Genomic DNA, 18,065 nt, shown 5'->3' on the forward strand with positions numbered 1-18,065 from the left:
TTACAAACAACAAATAAAAGAAAAAGTTGAATGAAAAGGAGAAGGTACGTAGTATACATGCATATATATGATTTTAGTTTATAAAAGCAGTCCTTTTTGTGTGAAAATAAAATTCTCCAAAAGAATCCTACTAAAACTTGAAACAAATTTTTTTTTTTCTTTAAAAAAAGAGACACTGTTCACCTTCGGAACTGTACCCGGGGTGGAACTATTTGTAAACTCTAATTAATTTGTGTTAGACATTAATCACAAATAATCATAAATCCCTAGATCTTAGAACTTCAATTAATTTCACATCCTTATAACGCATAAATATATATAGTTAGATATACATACCTCGATTCATGATATCAAACCTTGTTGAGATTAAGTCCAACGTCCATATCCTTTAACCATGAACGAAGCTATAACTCTGATCAATAGGCAAAGGTGGAAACTAGTTTCTCTCTCTTGGCATTTTGTACACATAAAACTTTTACGTGTTGTATCATTCATTGAATATAATTGATGGAGTATATGCACTTTTATAAAGGCAGAGAGAGGACCAGTTTTCCTTATTAGTAACCTAATTCCACTTTCCATCAAAGTAAGGAACAAGAAAGGAAAATACTTCTCCAATAAGTAATTACCGAAAAAGGTAATTATAAGTTGACAAAAAATAAATAATATTAATTGATATTTATTTACTTAGTCACCAAGTAATATGTCACATGTCTAAATTATGTAGGCCACAATCAAATAAATAATTTTACACTATTCACCTAGGGAACAGTGCTCGGGGTATATATATATATATATATATATATATATATATAGTTAATATTTCCTTTGTCCGAAACGGACTCAGAAATCTGGGGCAACTGATGGGAAAATAACCCTATGTTAACCAATTGTCAGTTCTCTTCAACTTCCTGAGGATAATGATTGTCTACGATAAAGATGTTATTATTCAGTTGAAATCTGTTAATGATGATAAACCAAATCTCTTCAATCGACATATACTCAATCTACTGGATTAAAAGAGAACTATAAATACGGAAGAGGTCCATTATATGATGTATGTGAAAAACTTCAGTATTTTTTGTGACAAACATACTCTCCTCCTCTTAACCATTTGTTGATTTGATCGTTGGAGGGTCTTTGATCGACATCACACTGGTGCCACTTGAAGTGACTTAGCCGTCATTGTTTTGCATGAAATGGTGTCATTTTCGATCCGTGCATATTTTCGCCCTAACAATTTGACATGTTCTCAGATATGAACAATTTAAAAATGGATATAAAAATTATATTATTATTCTTAACAATCTATTATTTATTTAGTTTAATTTTTTTTTGCCTAAAAATAGATTTAAACAATGTATAAAATTGATCATATAAAGGGAATTGATTAAACAAAAATTTATTTATTTATTTATTTTAATATTCAAAATCATAAGGGTATTTTGGTCATTATAATAATTTAATTTTAATTTTAATTTTAATTTTCATGCCATCCAAATTAAAAAATAATATTTTTTCACATTTTTTTGAAAAAATTTCACACTAATAAAAAATATTGAAAATTTGATTTTTCTTTTTTGGACAAATTAGGGAAGGAAAGATTCGAATACGGGCACACCCGCTGGGTTCATATTAAAAACACAAATTAAGAAATTAAGAGATAGAAGACTTGAATACTGGTACACCCATTCAAATAACTAAACGCTCTACCAACTTTAAAATTTTCGTTTAATTGGCTTTACTTTCTTTCATAATCATTTTTCACTATAAATTTTGGGTCTAGGAAGACACAAACCCAAAAAGAATATATAAAGTCAAGCGTAGTGCTGTATAATTTATGAAAATTGTATTTATTAAAGTTTTTGTGAAAGAAAAGGTACGTGAAAAAGAGAGGCACTCGGATTGAATTGATGATCCTCCCCGTTAGATAGTGGGTCATGTTCCTGCAGATTTAGTTCAACAGAATAATCAATTATTCTTTGCTAGAGAATCGAACAAAAATCAGAATTGGGAAAGAGATCATAAAGTGATATTTAGGGTTAAACCATGTATGGACCAAGAAGATAAAGATTGAGTTAATATTCACACATTCCTAAGTTGGAATTACAAATGAGATTCAGACGAGCCTGGATTGATGACAGCGATGAGCAATTAATTCATACTGAATGCTTAACTGTGCACTTTAAGTGCCATTAACAACCCACAAGCCAAATTCCACTATTCACTTCTCTCTCTCTCTCTCTCACACACACACACACACACACCCACACGCTCCCTCCCCCTCCCTCTCTCTCTCTCTCTCTGTGTGTGTTTTGCCATGGCCAAATCACCAGAAGAAGAACACCCACAAAAGTCCTTTGGTTGGGCTGCAAGAGAGAGCTCTGGGATCCTTTCCCCCTTCAATTTCTCTCGCAGGTATATTTCTATCTGTATATCTTTTTCCATAACTATATCTATAAATTTATATATATATATATAATAGGTATGTATTGTATCAATCTATATATCTCAGCAGACACATTTATATTCTTCTAAAATTTGGTTCCCTAATTAGAAACATGTGATTGTAGTCTAGTTGACTCTGCCTTCCAAAGTAGTACTATGTTGAAATGAAAAGGGTGAAAAGATATGGTTGATTAGAACCATTTATGAAAATTAAATAGCCAAAAGTGTAAATGTGTATGTTATTGACCATTAATATAATGCAGAATGTGATGGATGAATTAGTTGCTTATAATTACTTTATTTTGTTATTTAAGAGGCTATTAGGGTGTTATCTTGAGTTGGATGGCCCATTCATTTTCACATAACAGTGTATTGTTAAAAATCAAAATAAAAAATAAAAAAAAAATCATCTTGAGTAAATTCATGTGAGAAAATTATGGTTATATTAAAATCATGAATTTTGTCATTTTAAAATGAATATATAGGAACATTTGCTTAATAGCTCCATAAATGAACTTGTTAAAATTGTCAATGATGAAGTAGTGGAAGAGAGAAAAGCTAGAAGGATGAATCTTATCGGTTCAATCCAAATCCTTAGAATTTAGAAGAAAAGGCCCTTGAGTCCATTGCATATGAGAATACTCCAAATTATATATGTAAGCAAAATTGATGAACAATACCCTGTATATTATAGCCCTATTTGTACTAGCTTACTACAAATTTTTTCTTCTCAAGTTAAATTCAGAAATTAAGGATTTTCATAATGTCTCAAACTAAATAAATTAGATTTTTTTTTTTTCCAGAAATTTGACACCAAATAGTTACAATGGCGACCTCAAACAAAGATCAGAAACACTATTCAAAATAAAAAGGCTGATATCAACTGCTTAAAGACCACAAAATTGCCAGCAATGGCCTTTTTTCCAAGTCCAAAATGTAGCCATCTTGTGGATAAACTGGCCATATCAATATCTTCCCACATCATACGTGATGGCCGTTTGAAGTTCTGTTATGAGATTTATAATTTAGGAGTGAATGCTTAAGCTTTCATCAATCTGTTTGCTCCAGTTAGTCTGCTAACACTTCTGCATAAACACAGATATTTAATTTCAAGAGACATCCAAACAAGGCCCTAATGTATGACGAGTTCTTTAAGATATGCATTATGATTAAAGAATAAATAGAATATAATAGAATCGGAATGTTGTTATCTCATTATCTGTTATGCTAACTAATTATGTCATCTAAAACTTGTGTTTCTGCAATTTCTTTTTCTTAATTAAACTATATTTGTGCGGTTTATAAGCCAGATTCAAGAGGGATCATTTTTCTTGTTGTGCCTCATAATGGAAGTCACCACCTCTCCCATTGGATGGAAGTGGTGGCAGTTTTGTGTGGGAAAAGAACATTGATTGTGACTCTATAAAATTTCAATGCATTAGTTGCCAGTTGGATATAGATTCATATGTGAAAGCATTGTTCAAGTTATTCTAATTATCATGCAGAACACTAACTACCATCTCTCACTTCTCTCACCAATTTAATTTTATTTATACACACACATATATAAACAATCATGTTGAAATTTTATATACATCTGTATCCACATTATTTTAATATATCGTTTGCATCATTGGCAGAGAAAATGGCGACGACGATGTAACAGTCAAAGTTCTTTACTGTGGGGTCTGCCACTCTGACTTGCATTCTATAAAAAATGACTGGGGGTTCACAATGTACCCAATTGTTCCCGGGTAATGATGCTTGTCTTGTGTCGGTATATGAATTCTCAACCTGTGTTTTAAAATTTATCTGTGATTTTTTAGACGATGTTTTAGATGTTTACAATGTCATGATCCAACTTCATCCATTCCCGTATGAGTCATATTGAAGCCATCTAGTGCACCTAACGTAGTTCAGAAGCTGTCTATCTCAAGCATAAAGCAGTTCTCTGACCATGATTATTGTAAATTATAACTCTACTCCAAAGGTCTAAGTCCATCTTGATTTTACAATAGTACTTTTATCTTTCACTATATACTGCTCACTGATTCATGATGACTGTATTAGTGTTTTAAAAATAAACCCTCTTTATTCCTTGAGAAAAATTGCAGTCAACGGAGAAGTGCACAACCATGCAGATGGTATACTCATTTAAATGATTAATTAATCGTCTGTTTCCAATTTTGTTCAGAATTTATAATGGTGATACCAGCTTTCAATCTAAACTCTCCCAAATTTATGCGGATCAGATTTAACATCACCTCTTTCCAGATCCTAAAAATATTGTTTTGAACCAGGGGTATGTTCCTAATTTATAGTGATATACCCAAAATTTTCATTGTGTCCTGTGGGTGTCCGGTAGCTCATTACAAATTATTCTACCCAAAATTTATGCACTTTTTATCCTTAATGTACCAAAGATGTAATGTGTTCGTTTGGCCTCAATTCTGTCTGTTGAATTTACAAATAAAATTATAAAAATGGCTAGTTACCAATATACCAAGTTTGGAAGCCATTTCTGAATGGAATAAAAATGGATCAAGCTTTTTGTGATTTAAAAACTCGCAGGTTTTTTAGCAGCAATCAGTAACTGGTACTACTACATGTCATTTGGTGCTATGTGTTGAAGAACATGTTTTAATGTTATACCATTGTGGTGTTGTGTAGGCATGAAATTGTAGGTGTTGTGACCAAAGCCGGGGAAAAAGTAGAGAAATTCAAAGTTGGTGACAGAGTTGGGGTTGGGGTCATAGTGGGCTCCTGCAGGACATGTGAGAGCTGCCAAAAAGACATGGAGAATCATTGTCGGAAAAGAATATTTACTTATGGATCCATTTATCATGATGGAACAAAAACCTATGGTGGTTATTCTGATATGGTGATTGTTGACCAACGCTATGTGTTTCGCTTTCCTGATAACCTACCCTCCGATGCGGGTGCGCCCCTACTATGCGCTGGGATAACGATATACAGTCCAATGAAATACTATCGAATGACTGAGCCAGGCAAGCATCTGGGTGTGGTGGGGCTGGGTGGTCTTGGTCATGTTGCTGTGAAGTTTGGGAAGGCCTTTGGGTTGAGAGTTACAGTAATTAGTACCTCCCGGGAGAAGGAGGCTGAAGCCATTGAAAAACTTGGTGCTTTTTCTTTCCTTGTTAGCACTGATCCTAAAGAAATGAAGGTATGTGCACAATTAGCTTAACATTATTTAAGGCTGGTGAGATTGTTGTTAAAAAGTGACCGGCGTTGAATTGAATTAACAGTTCTGATGCATAAATTACGGATAGCTAGGTTCGGTAAAGCCGATTTCAATAAATTAGTTGGTATTAGGGCAATTTGGCATGGATCCACTATGCATTGAACATTGGCCAATGACCTAGCTTTTGATTGTGTCCATTAATTGAAGACAAATTAACAATTTGGATTCAATAATTGAGCTCAAGTTTTGCCATCACATAGGCATCCTGTAGAGTTGTTAGCATTAGGCATGAATCAATAACTCTTAGTGTGGATCTCTTAGGCTCCGTTTGTTTGGATGTAAAATATTTTTTAGAAAATATTTTTTTATTTTTTGTTGTTTGGTTGTCGTAAAATATTTATGAAGAAAAAAAAATAATAATAAAACCTAACAAAAATAACTTATCTATCAATTTTTGACAAGTTATTTTACACACTCCACCCAATGGGCTTGACCTCAACCTCGACCTAGACCATTGCCAAACACCAAAAAATAAAAATAAAAAAATTATTTTACCTGAAAAAGGAAAATATTTTCTTAGGAAGATATTTTATGTTGAAACAAACCAAACCTTAGAGTGGTTTGCTGATTGCATTGCTTTGTTGTGATTAATGGATCACGGTTAATTAGGGATTTTAATTTATTTGACTTTATTTTATTACTTTATTGTAACCCTAGTTGGTAAATATAAATACAAGTGTCTGCACTCAAGTAGAGGGAAACAATTATAGAATTTATTTTTCTCTTTTTGGTATTAGAGCCTTGCACGCTCCTCTCTTCAAACCACTCGCGGGCACCACCCACCTCTCTCAACACCTTCGCCCACTGCCCTGTAACCCAACCCCACCTCCGCCCTCTTTCCTAGCCTTCAGTGATTCCCCCCTTGGGAGTCCAGCCTACCTGCGGCTCCCTTGGGAGTGTTCTCTCTTGGGTTCAAACCTCTATTTCAGGGTATTTTTAAGCGAATAGATGTAATGTGTTAAGAGTGTTCTACCCTTTAATGATTTTGGGCTACCGGTGCGTTCGGTAGCATCTCCATGACCTTTTGTTGTGTCTCCGACAACTAGGCTGTTCGTGTTTGCGGTGATTTTCCTATCCAAGAAATTTGTGAAGTTCTTTGAGTTCTTTTTTGATGGGTGACTAGTGAAAAAGGTTACGAGGTAGTTGTTGCTCCCCATTCTGATATGTCTGTTTCTAAACATACCCCGGCTCAATGGGTTACAATGTGTCGTTGAATGGGTGTAATTTTGCATCATGGTCTTGCTCCTTTCGTCTCTGTCTTGGAGCGAAAGGCAAGATGAGTTGAATATTGGGAAAGGAAAAGCAACCTGATGTTACTGACCCTAATTTGCAGCATGGGATATGGACGACTGCACGATTCTAGGATGGCTATTTAATTCTATAGAAGAGCGACTTTACAGTATGTTTATGTGCCATGACACAGTACACAGTCTTTGGACTGTGTTGACCTAGATGTATGCGCATGCGCACAATGATTCTTAGATCCTTGAGTTGTACAGGGAAACATCTTGGGCGGACCAGGAACTTTTGGGATTATCCGCGGCAGATTATTTTTGGTATTTACAATCTCGTTGGAAGGAGTTGGCTCAGTATGAACCCTTGAGTGATTTTCCACCAAACGCTGCCTCTATTGTTGTTAAGTGTTTAGATCATCAACATACCTACCATTTCTTGATGGGACTCAAACTTGAATTCGAATCTCTTCGAACTCAAATTTGAATTCATCACCCATGCCATCACCCATGCCATCTTTATATGATGCTTTTGCGACTATTGATAGTGATGAGCACCACCACTTACTTCAGCTTACTCTTTCTGCCATCTATGATCCATCTACTGTAGGGGATCAAATGGCATTTGCGGCTAATTCTAGGTCAAATTATTCTGGGTTGCATTTACTGGTGGTAAAGTTGTTGCCATCATTGTGGAGAAATTGGATAGATGAAAGTCCGTTGCTTCAAGTTGCATCCTGAGTTGAAGCAGAAATTTGTCAGAAATTGGAGTGGTCCTTCACGTACCTACTCCCGCACTGCTACTATTGCTAATGTTAGCCTTGGGCAGTTACTAACTTTCCAGATGTCACTCAGCTATAATCTCAGATTGGCTAACTTCAAGATTAGCTTAGAACTCTTATTCAGCGTTCTGCAGGTACTGGTGTGACTGCTCTTACCACCTCTACAACTACACTTGCCACAGGTACTCCCACTACTTTTCACGTTAGGAAAGGGAATCTTATATGTGTTCTTGACTCTGGCGCAAATGATCATATAACTGGTGAGTTATCAGTGTTTTCTGATAATGTTACCCTTATTCACCAATCTGTTTTCCTTGTTGATAGATCCAAGTCTTATATACATCATAAGGGTAGTGTGTGCTTGTCTCCTGATATTAATTTATTATTCGTTTTTCATGTTCCCGGTTTTACTTTTAACCTCTTATCTGTAACTCTTTTTGCAAAATCTCTTAATTGTGAAGTAATTTTCTTTCAAGATCATCATTGTGTTACAGGACTTGCATTCGAAGAAGATTTTTGGCAAGGGATATGAGCGCGATAGCCTATACTACTTTGGCGATTCACCACCTTCTTCTCTGTAGACACCCTTTTTGCCCTCCCCTTTCAATACACCGACTATCCAGACTCCAAGAGGGAATGGCGTTTCCATCTCTCGAGACCATTTCCCAATAGGTCCTATTTATGATAGAAAACAGAGAGGCAGACAGCTCGATTGGATATCGGACTTCACCATCACACTTCACCATCACACTTAAGACATAACATAACCACACAAAACACTTCGATCAACCACATCACACATTTCCCGGCACCTAATCACCAATTCCCCAAAAAGGGCAAAATTGGGCTTTTACACTGCAACGGTGCAACCCCATGATCTGATTGTTAGAATGACGAACGGACTTCACCATCGAGTCCAGAACACCCAAAAACCCTAGGGTGTACCTCTCCTCGAGGTCCCTACCCTTCTCCATCACTCATTTTGACCAAAACCCTCGGTAGGGCCCGAGTGGCCAACCCAAAGTTTGACTTTTCACACCGATGGTCAAACTCACCCACAAACTTGACCATTGTGCTTAGAAGGTCCAAAAACCTTAAAAAGTACTGTAATATTGCCTACCTTCAAGCCCGGGTCCACCTTTGACCAAGTCTGTACGACAGAGACCAAATGGTCAACTCCAAGGTTTGACTTTTTCCACGAAAAGTCAAATGGAAAAACGGACATCGCCATTGGATTCAAAGGGTCCAAAAACCCTTGAGACCATTATAATATTGGCTATGTTTCGGTTTCGGGGCCACTTTGACCTAATTTCCACTCCTAGGGGCAAAATAGGCAAATCAGCACTGTAAAAGAGATTCCAGACTTCACTAAAGGACAAAATGTGCCACATCAGTATGAGGTCACTGTGAGGTAAAAAATCCTTGAAAATGATCTTAAATTCGAAAGTGGCATCAAAATGTAATTTCCGAAAAAGGAGGGCAAAATAGGGAAATTGTAGGAGAGAGAAAAGCAAAAAGCAAAGGAAGGTACAGCACTTGGGCATTTGAATTCAAGCGCCAATGTGTTGTCCTTCCTGCTTTTAATCTCCTCCCTCCACTTGTCCCTCCTTTTCCTAAAATAGCTCTCCACCTTGGGATCTTCATGTACTCTTCCGGAAATTACACTTTGACCCAAAGAAATTGCATTTTAGCCCTCTTCGATTTGCCTTTTAGTCCCTTGGAAATTAGAGGTTAGTCCCTCTTTGGTCTATGAATAAACCCACATTTTTTCATTTTAAGGGGTTCACAACTTTAGAAAAGTTTCTCCATTGGGGAAAACTCTCTCTGTTTCTCTCTAGAAATCCTCTCTCTAGATATATATACACATCCATATACACACACAAACCCAAGAACACACACCAAATCTATATGTTGAAAAAGAGATATTCGGTTTTAATAAGACCAGATTTTAGGGGATATGATAGGCGTGTAAATATAGATAGTCAATGACTAAGAGTAGGAAATTCTATTAGTTTATAGCCTGCGGTTACAGCCTGTAGTCACAGCTTGTAGTTTCCTGTTACAGCCTATAGTCACAGCCTGTAGTTTCCTTTTTTTAGCTCCTTGTATTTCCTATTTAACTAAAGCATTGTAAACCATTCTTTGTACGGCAATATACAGATTCTTTTCAATCTTGAAATCGCCTATTTGGTATCAGAGCATCTTATCGATTCTTCTGGAAAAAAAAACCCCTAGCCATCTCTCTCTCCTTTTTTTTTTTTTTTTTTTTTTCAAACAAACAACCCTAATCACCATGTCTGATGACGTACCTGAGTCCAAGACCAAGACCTCTGAGTCCCAAGTCCAAAACTCTTAGACACACTCGGTCTAGATTACCACAATTTGGCTGAACGGTGAAAACTTCCTTCACTGGTCCAGTCTGTGTGGATGTACATCCGAGGTAGAGGCAAAATCGGCTACCTGATGGGAGAAAAGAAGGAACCGAAACTTGAAGATCCATCCTACTCGACCTGGGATGCAGAGAATTCGATGGTGATGACCTGGTTGGTGAATTCTATGGAGGAGGACATCAGTTCTAATTATATGTGTTACTACACAGCAAAAGAACTCTGGGACAATGTCAACCAGATGTATTCAGACTTGGGAAATCAGTCTCAAGTTTATGAACTAACGCTGAAACTCGGAGAGATCCGTTAAGGAGATAACAGTGTTACAAAATATTTCAACTCTCTAAGATGTTTGTGGCAGGACCTTGATTTGTTCAGCGATTATGAGTGGAAATCGCCTGAAGATTGCAACCATTACAAAAAGAAGGTGGAAGACAACCGCACCTTCAAGTTTCTCATTGGAGTTAATGTCGAGTTTGATGAAGTGAGAGGCAGAATAATTGGACGACAGCCCCTGCCTTTAATCGGTGAAGTCTTCTCCGAGGTTCAAAGAGATGGAAGTCGCAGGCTGGTCATGCTTGGAAAAAAGTTATCAAATGGTGCTGTTGAGACCTCTGCCTTGGTCGCATCTGAAGCGAATATTAGCAGGAAACAAGATGACAAGCCACATCTTTGGTGTGACCACTGCAACAAGCCTCGCCATACCCGTGAAACCTGCTGGAAAATTCATGGTAAACCAGCGAATTGGAAGAGTAAGCAGGAAGGCAGATTCAACCGAGCCCCATTAGCTTATGAAGCCGAGGCACTTCCCTTCAGCAAAGAACAGATGGATCATCTTCTAAAATTGGTGAAATTCAATTCCTCATCTGGTACTCCTAATGCTTCTCTTGCTCAAACAGGTAACAACCCGAAGGCCTTATATGTTGTTCAAATTCCAGTGTTACCCCATGGATCATTGATTCAGGGGCTTTTGACCATATGACAAGTTTTTCTCATTTATTTCAAACTTATTCACCCTGTTCTAGCTTTGAAAAAATCAGAATAGCCGATGGTTCTTATTCTCCTATTGCAGGCAAAGTTTTGGTAAAACTTTCAAAAATTATTGATCTTAAAGTCTATCCTTCATGTCCATAAGCTTGCTTGTAACCTTTTATCAGTTAGTAAATTGTCCAAAGACTCTAATTGTCGTGTTCTCTTTTTTGATCCTATTGTGAATTTCAGGACCAGAGCTTGGGGAAGACGATTGGCAGTGCTAGAGATGATAGATGGTCTCTACTATTTTGAAGATGATATTTCAAGTAATAAAAAGGCTCAAGGTCTGAGTAGTTTTCGTTCTATCCATGTTAGAGAACAAATAATGCTATAGCATTTTAGACTAGGGCATCCTAGTTTCCCTTATCTTAAATTTTTTTTTTCCTACTTTGTTTAAAGGATTGGATTGTTCATCTTTTTATTGTGAGAATTGTTTTTTATCAAAGAGTCATCGTACTACGTATTCTCCCAAACCTTACCAAACATCAAAACCATTTTATTCAATCCATGGCGATGTTTGGGGCCCTTCTAGGATCACAACTCTTTCTCGAAAAAAATGGTTTGTGACTTTTATTGATGATCATGCACGTTTGTGTTGGGTGTATTTAATGAATGAAAAATCTGAGGTTGAAAAATTATTCAAGGATTTTTATATGATGATTGAAAATCAATTTCAAACAAAAATTGGCATTCTTCATACTGATAACGGCACCGATTACTTTAATGAAGTTTTAGGAAGTTTTTTAACAGAAAAAAGAATTTTTCACCAATTCACTTGTGTTGACACGCCCCAACAAAACGGAATTGCTGAAAGAAAGAATAAACATTTACTTGATGTTTCTCGTGCCATCATGTTTTCAATGAATGTTCCCAAGTATTTGTGGGGTGAAGCCGTTTTAATAGCAACATATTTGATTAACAGGATGCCTACTCGTGTTCTTAACTATTTTACACCCCTTGAAAACCTTAAAAAATCTTTTCCTGAAACTCAGATTTATTCCAACCTGCCTTTGAAAGTATTTGGGTGCACTGTCTTTGTCCATTTACCTAGTAGACTTCGGTCTAAATTGGATTCTCGGGCTGAAAAATGTGTATTTGTTGGGTATGTCCCGAATAAAAAGGGGTACAAATGCTTCAATCCGAAAACAAAAAAAATGTTTATCAGTATGGATGTCTTTTTTCTAGAAAATCATCCTTAATTTCAGAAAACTTTTCTTCAGGGGGAGAAAGAGAGAGAAGAAAATTTTTAGGAGATTTTTACTAATATTCCCTTACCTAAAACTATTGTCTCACACTCTATTACTCCGAACATTGATCGTTTTAAACAAGGAAATGATGTTCTATAATCAGGAAACCCGGGGCCTCCTAGTCCTAATCTGCCGAGCCTTACTGTATCTCTAACAGGGGGAGAAATCCTACCAATGGTTCCAAAAAAACCGAATCCTGAGCTTCTGGTTTATAACAGGAAAAAGACTCATCAAAAGAGTAGAGAGCCTACTATTGTACCTGAGCAAGGCCAATCAGAGGTCCCGAGCAATGACTCCTTGAACACTCAAGGTACTCTAAATCCTAACTTGTCTTCAGTTGTCCCTACTATTTCTAATCGTACAGAGTCACCTAGCCAAGTTTCTGTAGACCTTGATATCCCTATAGCTGTTAGAAAAGGAATCCGAACCTATACCCAGCATCCCATTGCAAATACTTGTCTTATGATAAACTTTCCAATAAACATAGGGTCTTTACTTCAAATATTTCTCACTTGTTTGTTCCAAGAAACATTTAGGAAGCACTAGATGATCCGAATTGGAAATCTGCAGTGTTAGAGGAGATGAATGCTCTTAAAAGGGGTGGAACGTGGGAGATAGTTGACTTGCCCAAAGGAAAGAAAACTGTTGGGTGTAAATGAGTTTTCACTATTAAGTGTAAAGCTGATGGTAGTGTGGAAAGGTACAAGGCAAGACTTGTGGCGAAAGGTTTTACGCAAACGTACGGCATTGATTACCAAGAGACGTTTGCTCCTGTAGCAAAAATAAATTCTATCCGAGTCTTATTGTAGTTGGCAGTTAATTCTAACTGGCCATTACATCAGTTGGACATAAAAAATGCCTTTTTAAATGGAGACTTGGAAGAAGAAGTGTTTATGAGCTTGCCACTTGGGTTCGAAGGAAAACACGGTCAGAGCAAAGTCTGTAAACTCAAAAAATCTCTGTACGGTTTGAAATAGTCTCCAAGAGCGTGGTTTGAACGCTTTGAAAACGCTGTGAAGAGTCATGGGTATCATCAGAGTCGGGCAGACCATACCATATTCTACAAACACAGTGAGGAAGGGAAAATTGCCGTTTTAATTGTGTATGTGGATGATATAATTTTGACAGGTGATGACATTGAAGAGTTGACTAGACTGAAGATGAACTTGCTAAAGATTTTGAAGTTAAAGATCTGGGAGCATTAAAATACTTCCTTAGAATGGAATTTGCAAGGTCAAGAGAAGGAATTTTCGTGAATAAATGAAAATATGTACTTGATTTGCTTAATGAGACAGGACTACTCGAGTGTAAAGCTGCTGACACTCCAATTGAAGTCAACCTGAAGTTAGAAGCTGCCGAACCCGAGAATATGGTTGATCGTGAAAGATATCAGAGATTGGTGGGAAGACTAATTTACTTATCTCACACACACCCAAATATAGCATTTGCAGTCAGTATAGTGAGTCAGTTCATGCACTGGAACACTTTGAAGCAGTGTACAAGATTCTGAGGTACTTAAAGGGCTCACTAGGTAAAGGACTTATGTTCAAGAAACAAGGTCATTTGCAAGTGGAGGTGTACATAGATGCTGATTGGGCAGGCAGTATAGTTGATAGACAATCTACCTCAGGATATTGCACCTTCGTTGGAGGAAACTTGGTCACGTGGCGAAGCAAGAAACAAAATGTAGTAGCGAGGAGTAGTGTAGAAGCCGAGTTCAGAGCACTCGCCCATGGGATTTGCGAAGCTATGTGGTTAAAAAGACTCCTTGAAGATTTGAAGGTTACTGTTTCTCCTCCAATTAGAGTCTACTGTGACAACAAGGCTGCCATTTCAATTGCTCATAATCCAGTCCTCCACGACAAAACCAAACATGTGGAAGTTGACAAACACTTTATCAAGGAAAAGCTTGATTGTGGTATGATTTGCATTCCTTATGTCTCTACTACTGAACAAGCTGCAGACTTCCTTACCAAAGGACTACACAAGAGACTGTTTGAAGTTTTAAGAAGCAAGCTAGCTATTGAGGACATCTACAAGCCAGCTTGAGGGGGAGTGTTGAAAAAGAGATATTCGGTTTTAATAAGACCAGATTTTAGGGGATATGATAGGCGTGTAAATATAGATAGTCAACGACTAAGATTAGGAAATTCTGTTAGTGTACAACCTGTAGTTACAGCCTGTAGTCATAGCCAGTGGTTTCCTTTTTTTAGGTTCTTGTATTTCCTATTTAACTAAAGCATTGTAAACCATTATTTATACGGCAATATACAGAATCTTTTCAATCTTTTCAATCGCCTATTCTATACAACACACACACACACATCTCTTCACCTTCTTCCTCTCTCTCTCTCTACACTTTGAGAGAGAGGTCCATTGATCATCAAAAGCTTGAAGAATGGAGCAAGAAGCACAACCAAAGGAGAAAACTCAAGCAAAGTGGGGTATAAATCTCTTGCTCTTCTTTTTTTCCATTAGTTTTGCTTACTTTTCTTACATTTGTCCATATGGTACTCTATATTTGCTTGTTTTGTTCATCTTTACATGCTTTGAGTTCTTTACTCTACTTTTGATGTGATATACACACACACGAGCGCACACATGTTTTGTAACAACGAGATGACATTATTGGCCTACCGTTGTTATAATCGGCCTTATACATGCAAAAATGGTTCTCGTGAGGTTACTAGGACCTCTTGGAGGCTAACTAAAGTGTTATCCCTTCACGGAATGTACTGGTAGCTTTCCGAATTCGGAACCACCATCGAGGGTATTTTTTACACTTTATACATGCATTAACCATCAAACCAGACATTTTCTACACTTTTCTTTACAAAACAACCATCCCGGTCATTTATGACCATTTTTGACTTGAAAATGGTCGTTTCATTTAAAAAAGATAATTTTTGTCAGTTCTCGACATTTTAAAGACCTGTTTTAGCTAAAGTGGTCAATTTGGTCGTTTACGACTTCTTCAAAAACCACTTTTAAGTAATTGGTCATTTTTTGCCTTTTTTGCATCAAAAATCATTTTCTTGCCAAAGTGGTCGTTTTTGGTCACTTTTGGTACAAATTTTTTTTTTCAAAACAAAGTCACCATTTTGGTTATAATTGGGTCATTTAAAAACCACTTCAAGTGAAGTGTGCATTTTTCAAGTCAATAAAATGACCTCTAAAATAAAATGACCATTTTTAAGTTCGAAGCCGCACTGACTAAAACCGGACACATACACTTCCAATCTAAGTAAACCAATCAATCAAATCAAGTTCCATCATCACTTTCCAAAAGCGAGCACAAGCATAAACACATACACACGCACAGATCCCAAGAGCACATAAGTTCTCAAAATTGTCCCTTATTTGGAGATACCCAGCATGAATGGATAATCGTTGTCCGTCAATGCATCTAATGACAATACAATGTCTAGCAAAGCTTTGTCAACCGGCTTACGGCCTAAGGTTTATGGTTTTTAAGTGGGACCGACGTGACCCCTCCATCTTCCCTGGAGATTACTAGTTGTATGGCATTAGAACATTGATTAACAAATTGGAAATGTCCTTTCAATGTATCTTCAAATAGCCAACCCAAATCATGCAGACTCATTTTATCCAAAACATGAATAGTTCATACTGGCTTAGGATCATCGTTACCACTGATGTATCCTTGACTGCATAATGTTTAGAATCATTCCGACCAAAATAAGCGATTAAGTCGTCTAAGGAGTTTTGGTCTTTAAGCAGGATTGTAATGATCTTGCACATCCTTCCTGGGAACTTGTCTGGTTGTGCATAACGGGATTGCGGTTGGTAATTCGGAAACATCCTCTGAATAAATGAACATTTATGTCAGGATCCAATGACCCTCATCTTCAATCATCCCTCCAATCATAGCACAACTTTGAGACACACACCATGGACTGCATTCGGTCCACTTGAATCATAAAACTAGGCGGAGACCTCAAAATACTCAACTATGAGCACCATAATGCTCATGCTCCCCTTTGCATCCTTTCACATTCCCTCTTTGTGGGTGGAGACCCTATAATATTCATTCAGGGATATACCAAGATATCCCCGTTTATCTTCATTTCAACTCTCTGTGGGTGGAGACCCTATAATACTCATTCAGGGATATACCAAAATATCTCTGTCTATCCTTTTCATAACAATCCTTTTTGGGTGGAGACCCGATATACCAAAATTTCCCTGTCTATCTTTTTCATAACCACCCTTTCTGGGTGGAGATCCTATAATACTCATTCAGGGATATACCAAAATATCCTTGTTTATTTTCATTTCAAAACACCTGGGTGGAGACCCTAGAATACTCATCTGTGGACACTATAATGTCTACTTCACTTTTCAATCTCACTCCTTGCGGGCGGAGGCCCTAAAACTCACACTCGAACCACATAAGTTTCACATCCCTTTTCATCCGTGGACACCGTGATGTCTACTTCCCTTTTCAATCTCACTTCTTGCGGGCGGAGGCCCTAAAACTCACACTTGAACCGCATAAGGTTCACATCCCTTTTTGGCACTGACGAAGGTCCTTAAACTCACTTGGAGTTGACCATGACTCACCCCCTTTCATTTCTTCACTCCTGAACTACGTTCTGACTTGATTCCCACACCTTGGGATGCGTAGGCAGCTTGGGACACTCCCTGAGCCCAATCAGGTCCCTCATCACCTTTACAATTCCCTCTACCGGGACCATCATCCGTCATTTAATCACCATCTCTCCATATATCACTTCCATCACCATCTCCACAAATAAATGAAAACTTGATTGCATGTACCTCATCATCAATCATTGCACAATTATATGAATGGAAATGGAATTTAGCACATAGTATAGGTGACCGTACTTGGTACGGGTGTCTTGGGGTGCCTAACACCTTCCCTAAGCGTAAATAAACCCCCGAATCCCACATTTGGTGAAGCGGACCATGACTCATTTAGGGCCCCATTTCAATCCAAATTCTTCATCCTTGTTGACCTAACACACCAGAACCCAATGTTAGGTGACAACTCCTCATTTATTTGAATTTGGCCTAATCAAATCAATCACCTCCAAATTACACCCCCGTCGCATTTAAATGTCCGGCATGGCAACTGACCTCCGGCTGCCGCGGGGGACAAAGCTCGAGTGGGTTTTCCTTTCCCATTGATGGAAAAATCCGGGCGCGACATTCTTCCAGTCCTTACCTAATTCACGTTCTTTTGTTTTTTCTTTACAAACTTTGCAATTGTGGCATTCTTGTTTAGGATAAGCAAGTTTTATTTCTTAAGTTAATAAAAGCTTAAAAGACTTCGAAGTTTCATTGTGTGGTTTGTGAGCTTTCTAAACACACTAGATCCAGTTTTATTCCTTGTATGCCTCGTACTCTTGCTGCCTTTGATTTAATACATTATGATGTGTGGGGTCCTTCTCTCGTTATTGCTTTGTCTGGTTATCGGTATTGTGTTACTATCACACACAGTGTGTATGGGTATATTTGCTTTAAAAGAAGTATGAGGTTCTTCATGTGTTTACTCAATTCCTCCAGTTTGTAAAAACCTAGTTCAATACGGTTGTCAAAAATATTCGGTTAAATAATGGGTGTGAATACATTTCCAATGACTTTCGCTCTTAACTCAATGAAAAGGGGATTTTACAACAACTTACTTGTCC

General features: G+C 37.4%; 1 protein-coding gene across 3 annotated transcripts in view; it reads left to right on the plus strand.

The window, feature by feature from the left end:
- Positions 1 to 1,814: 1,814 nt before the first annotated feature.
- LOC132267282 (probable mannitol dehydrogenase) overlaps positions 1,815 to 18,065 on the plus strand; it is a 38,761-nt gene continuing 22,510 nt past the window's right edge. Inside the window, exons 1-4 of one of the 3 annotated variants that reach the window (XM_059768409.1) lie at positions 1,815 to 2,418; positions 4,089 to 4,202; positions 5,119 to 5,632; positions 11,333 to 14,828. In XM_059768409.1, coding sequence (XP_059624392.1) covers positions 2,321 to 2,418; positions 4,089 to 4,202; positions 5,119 to 5,632; positions 11,333 to 11,395 — 789 coding nt within the window. In that variant the 5' untranslated portion in view covers positions 1,815 to 2,320 and the 3' untranslated portion in view covers positions 11,396 to 14,828. Of the gene's footprint in view, positions 2,419 to 4,088; positions 4,203 to 5,118; positions 5,633 to 11,332; positions 14,829 to 18,065 lie in introns of those variants that run through there. The other 2 variants (XM_059768408.1, XM_059768407.1) reach the window with 2 other exon arrangements.

The sequence above is a fragment of the Cornus florida genome, unplaced genomic scaffold (genome assembly GCF_030987335.1).
Source record: "Cornus florida cultivar Cherokee Brave unplaced genomic scaffold, ASM3098733v1 CherokeeBrave_3.0.0_Hap2_Chr07, whole genome shotgun sequence".
Lineage (NCBI taxonomy): Eukaryota > Viridiplantae > Streptophyta > Magnoliopsida > Cornales > Cornaceae > Cornus > Cornus florida.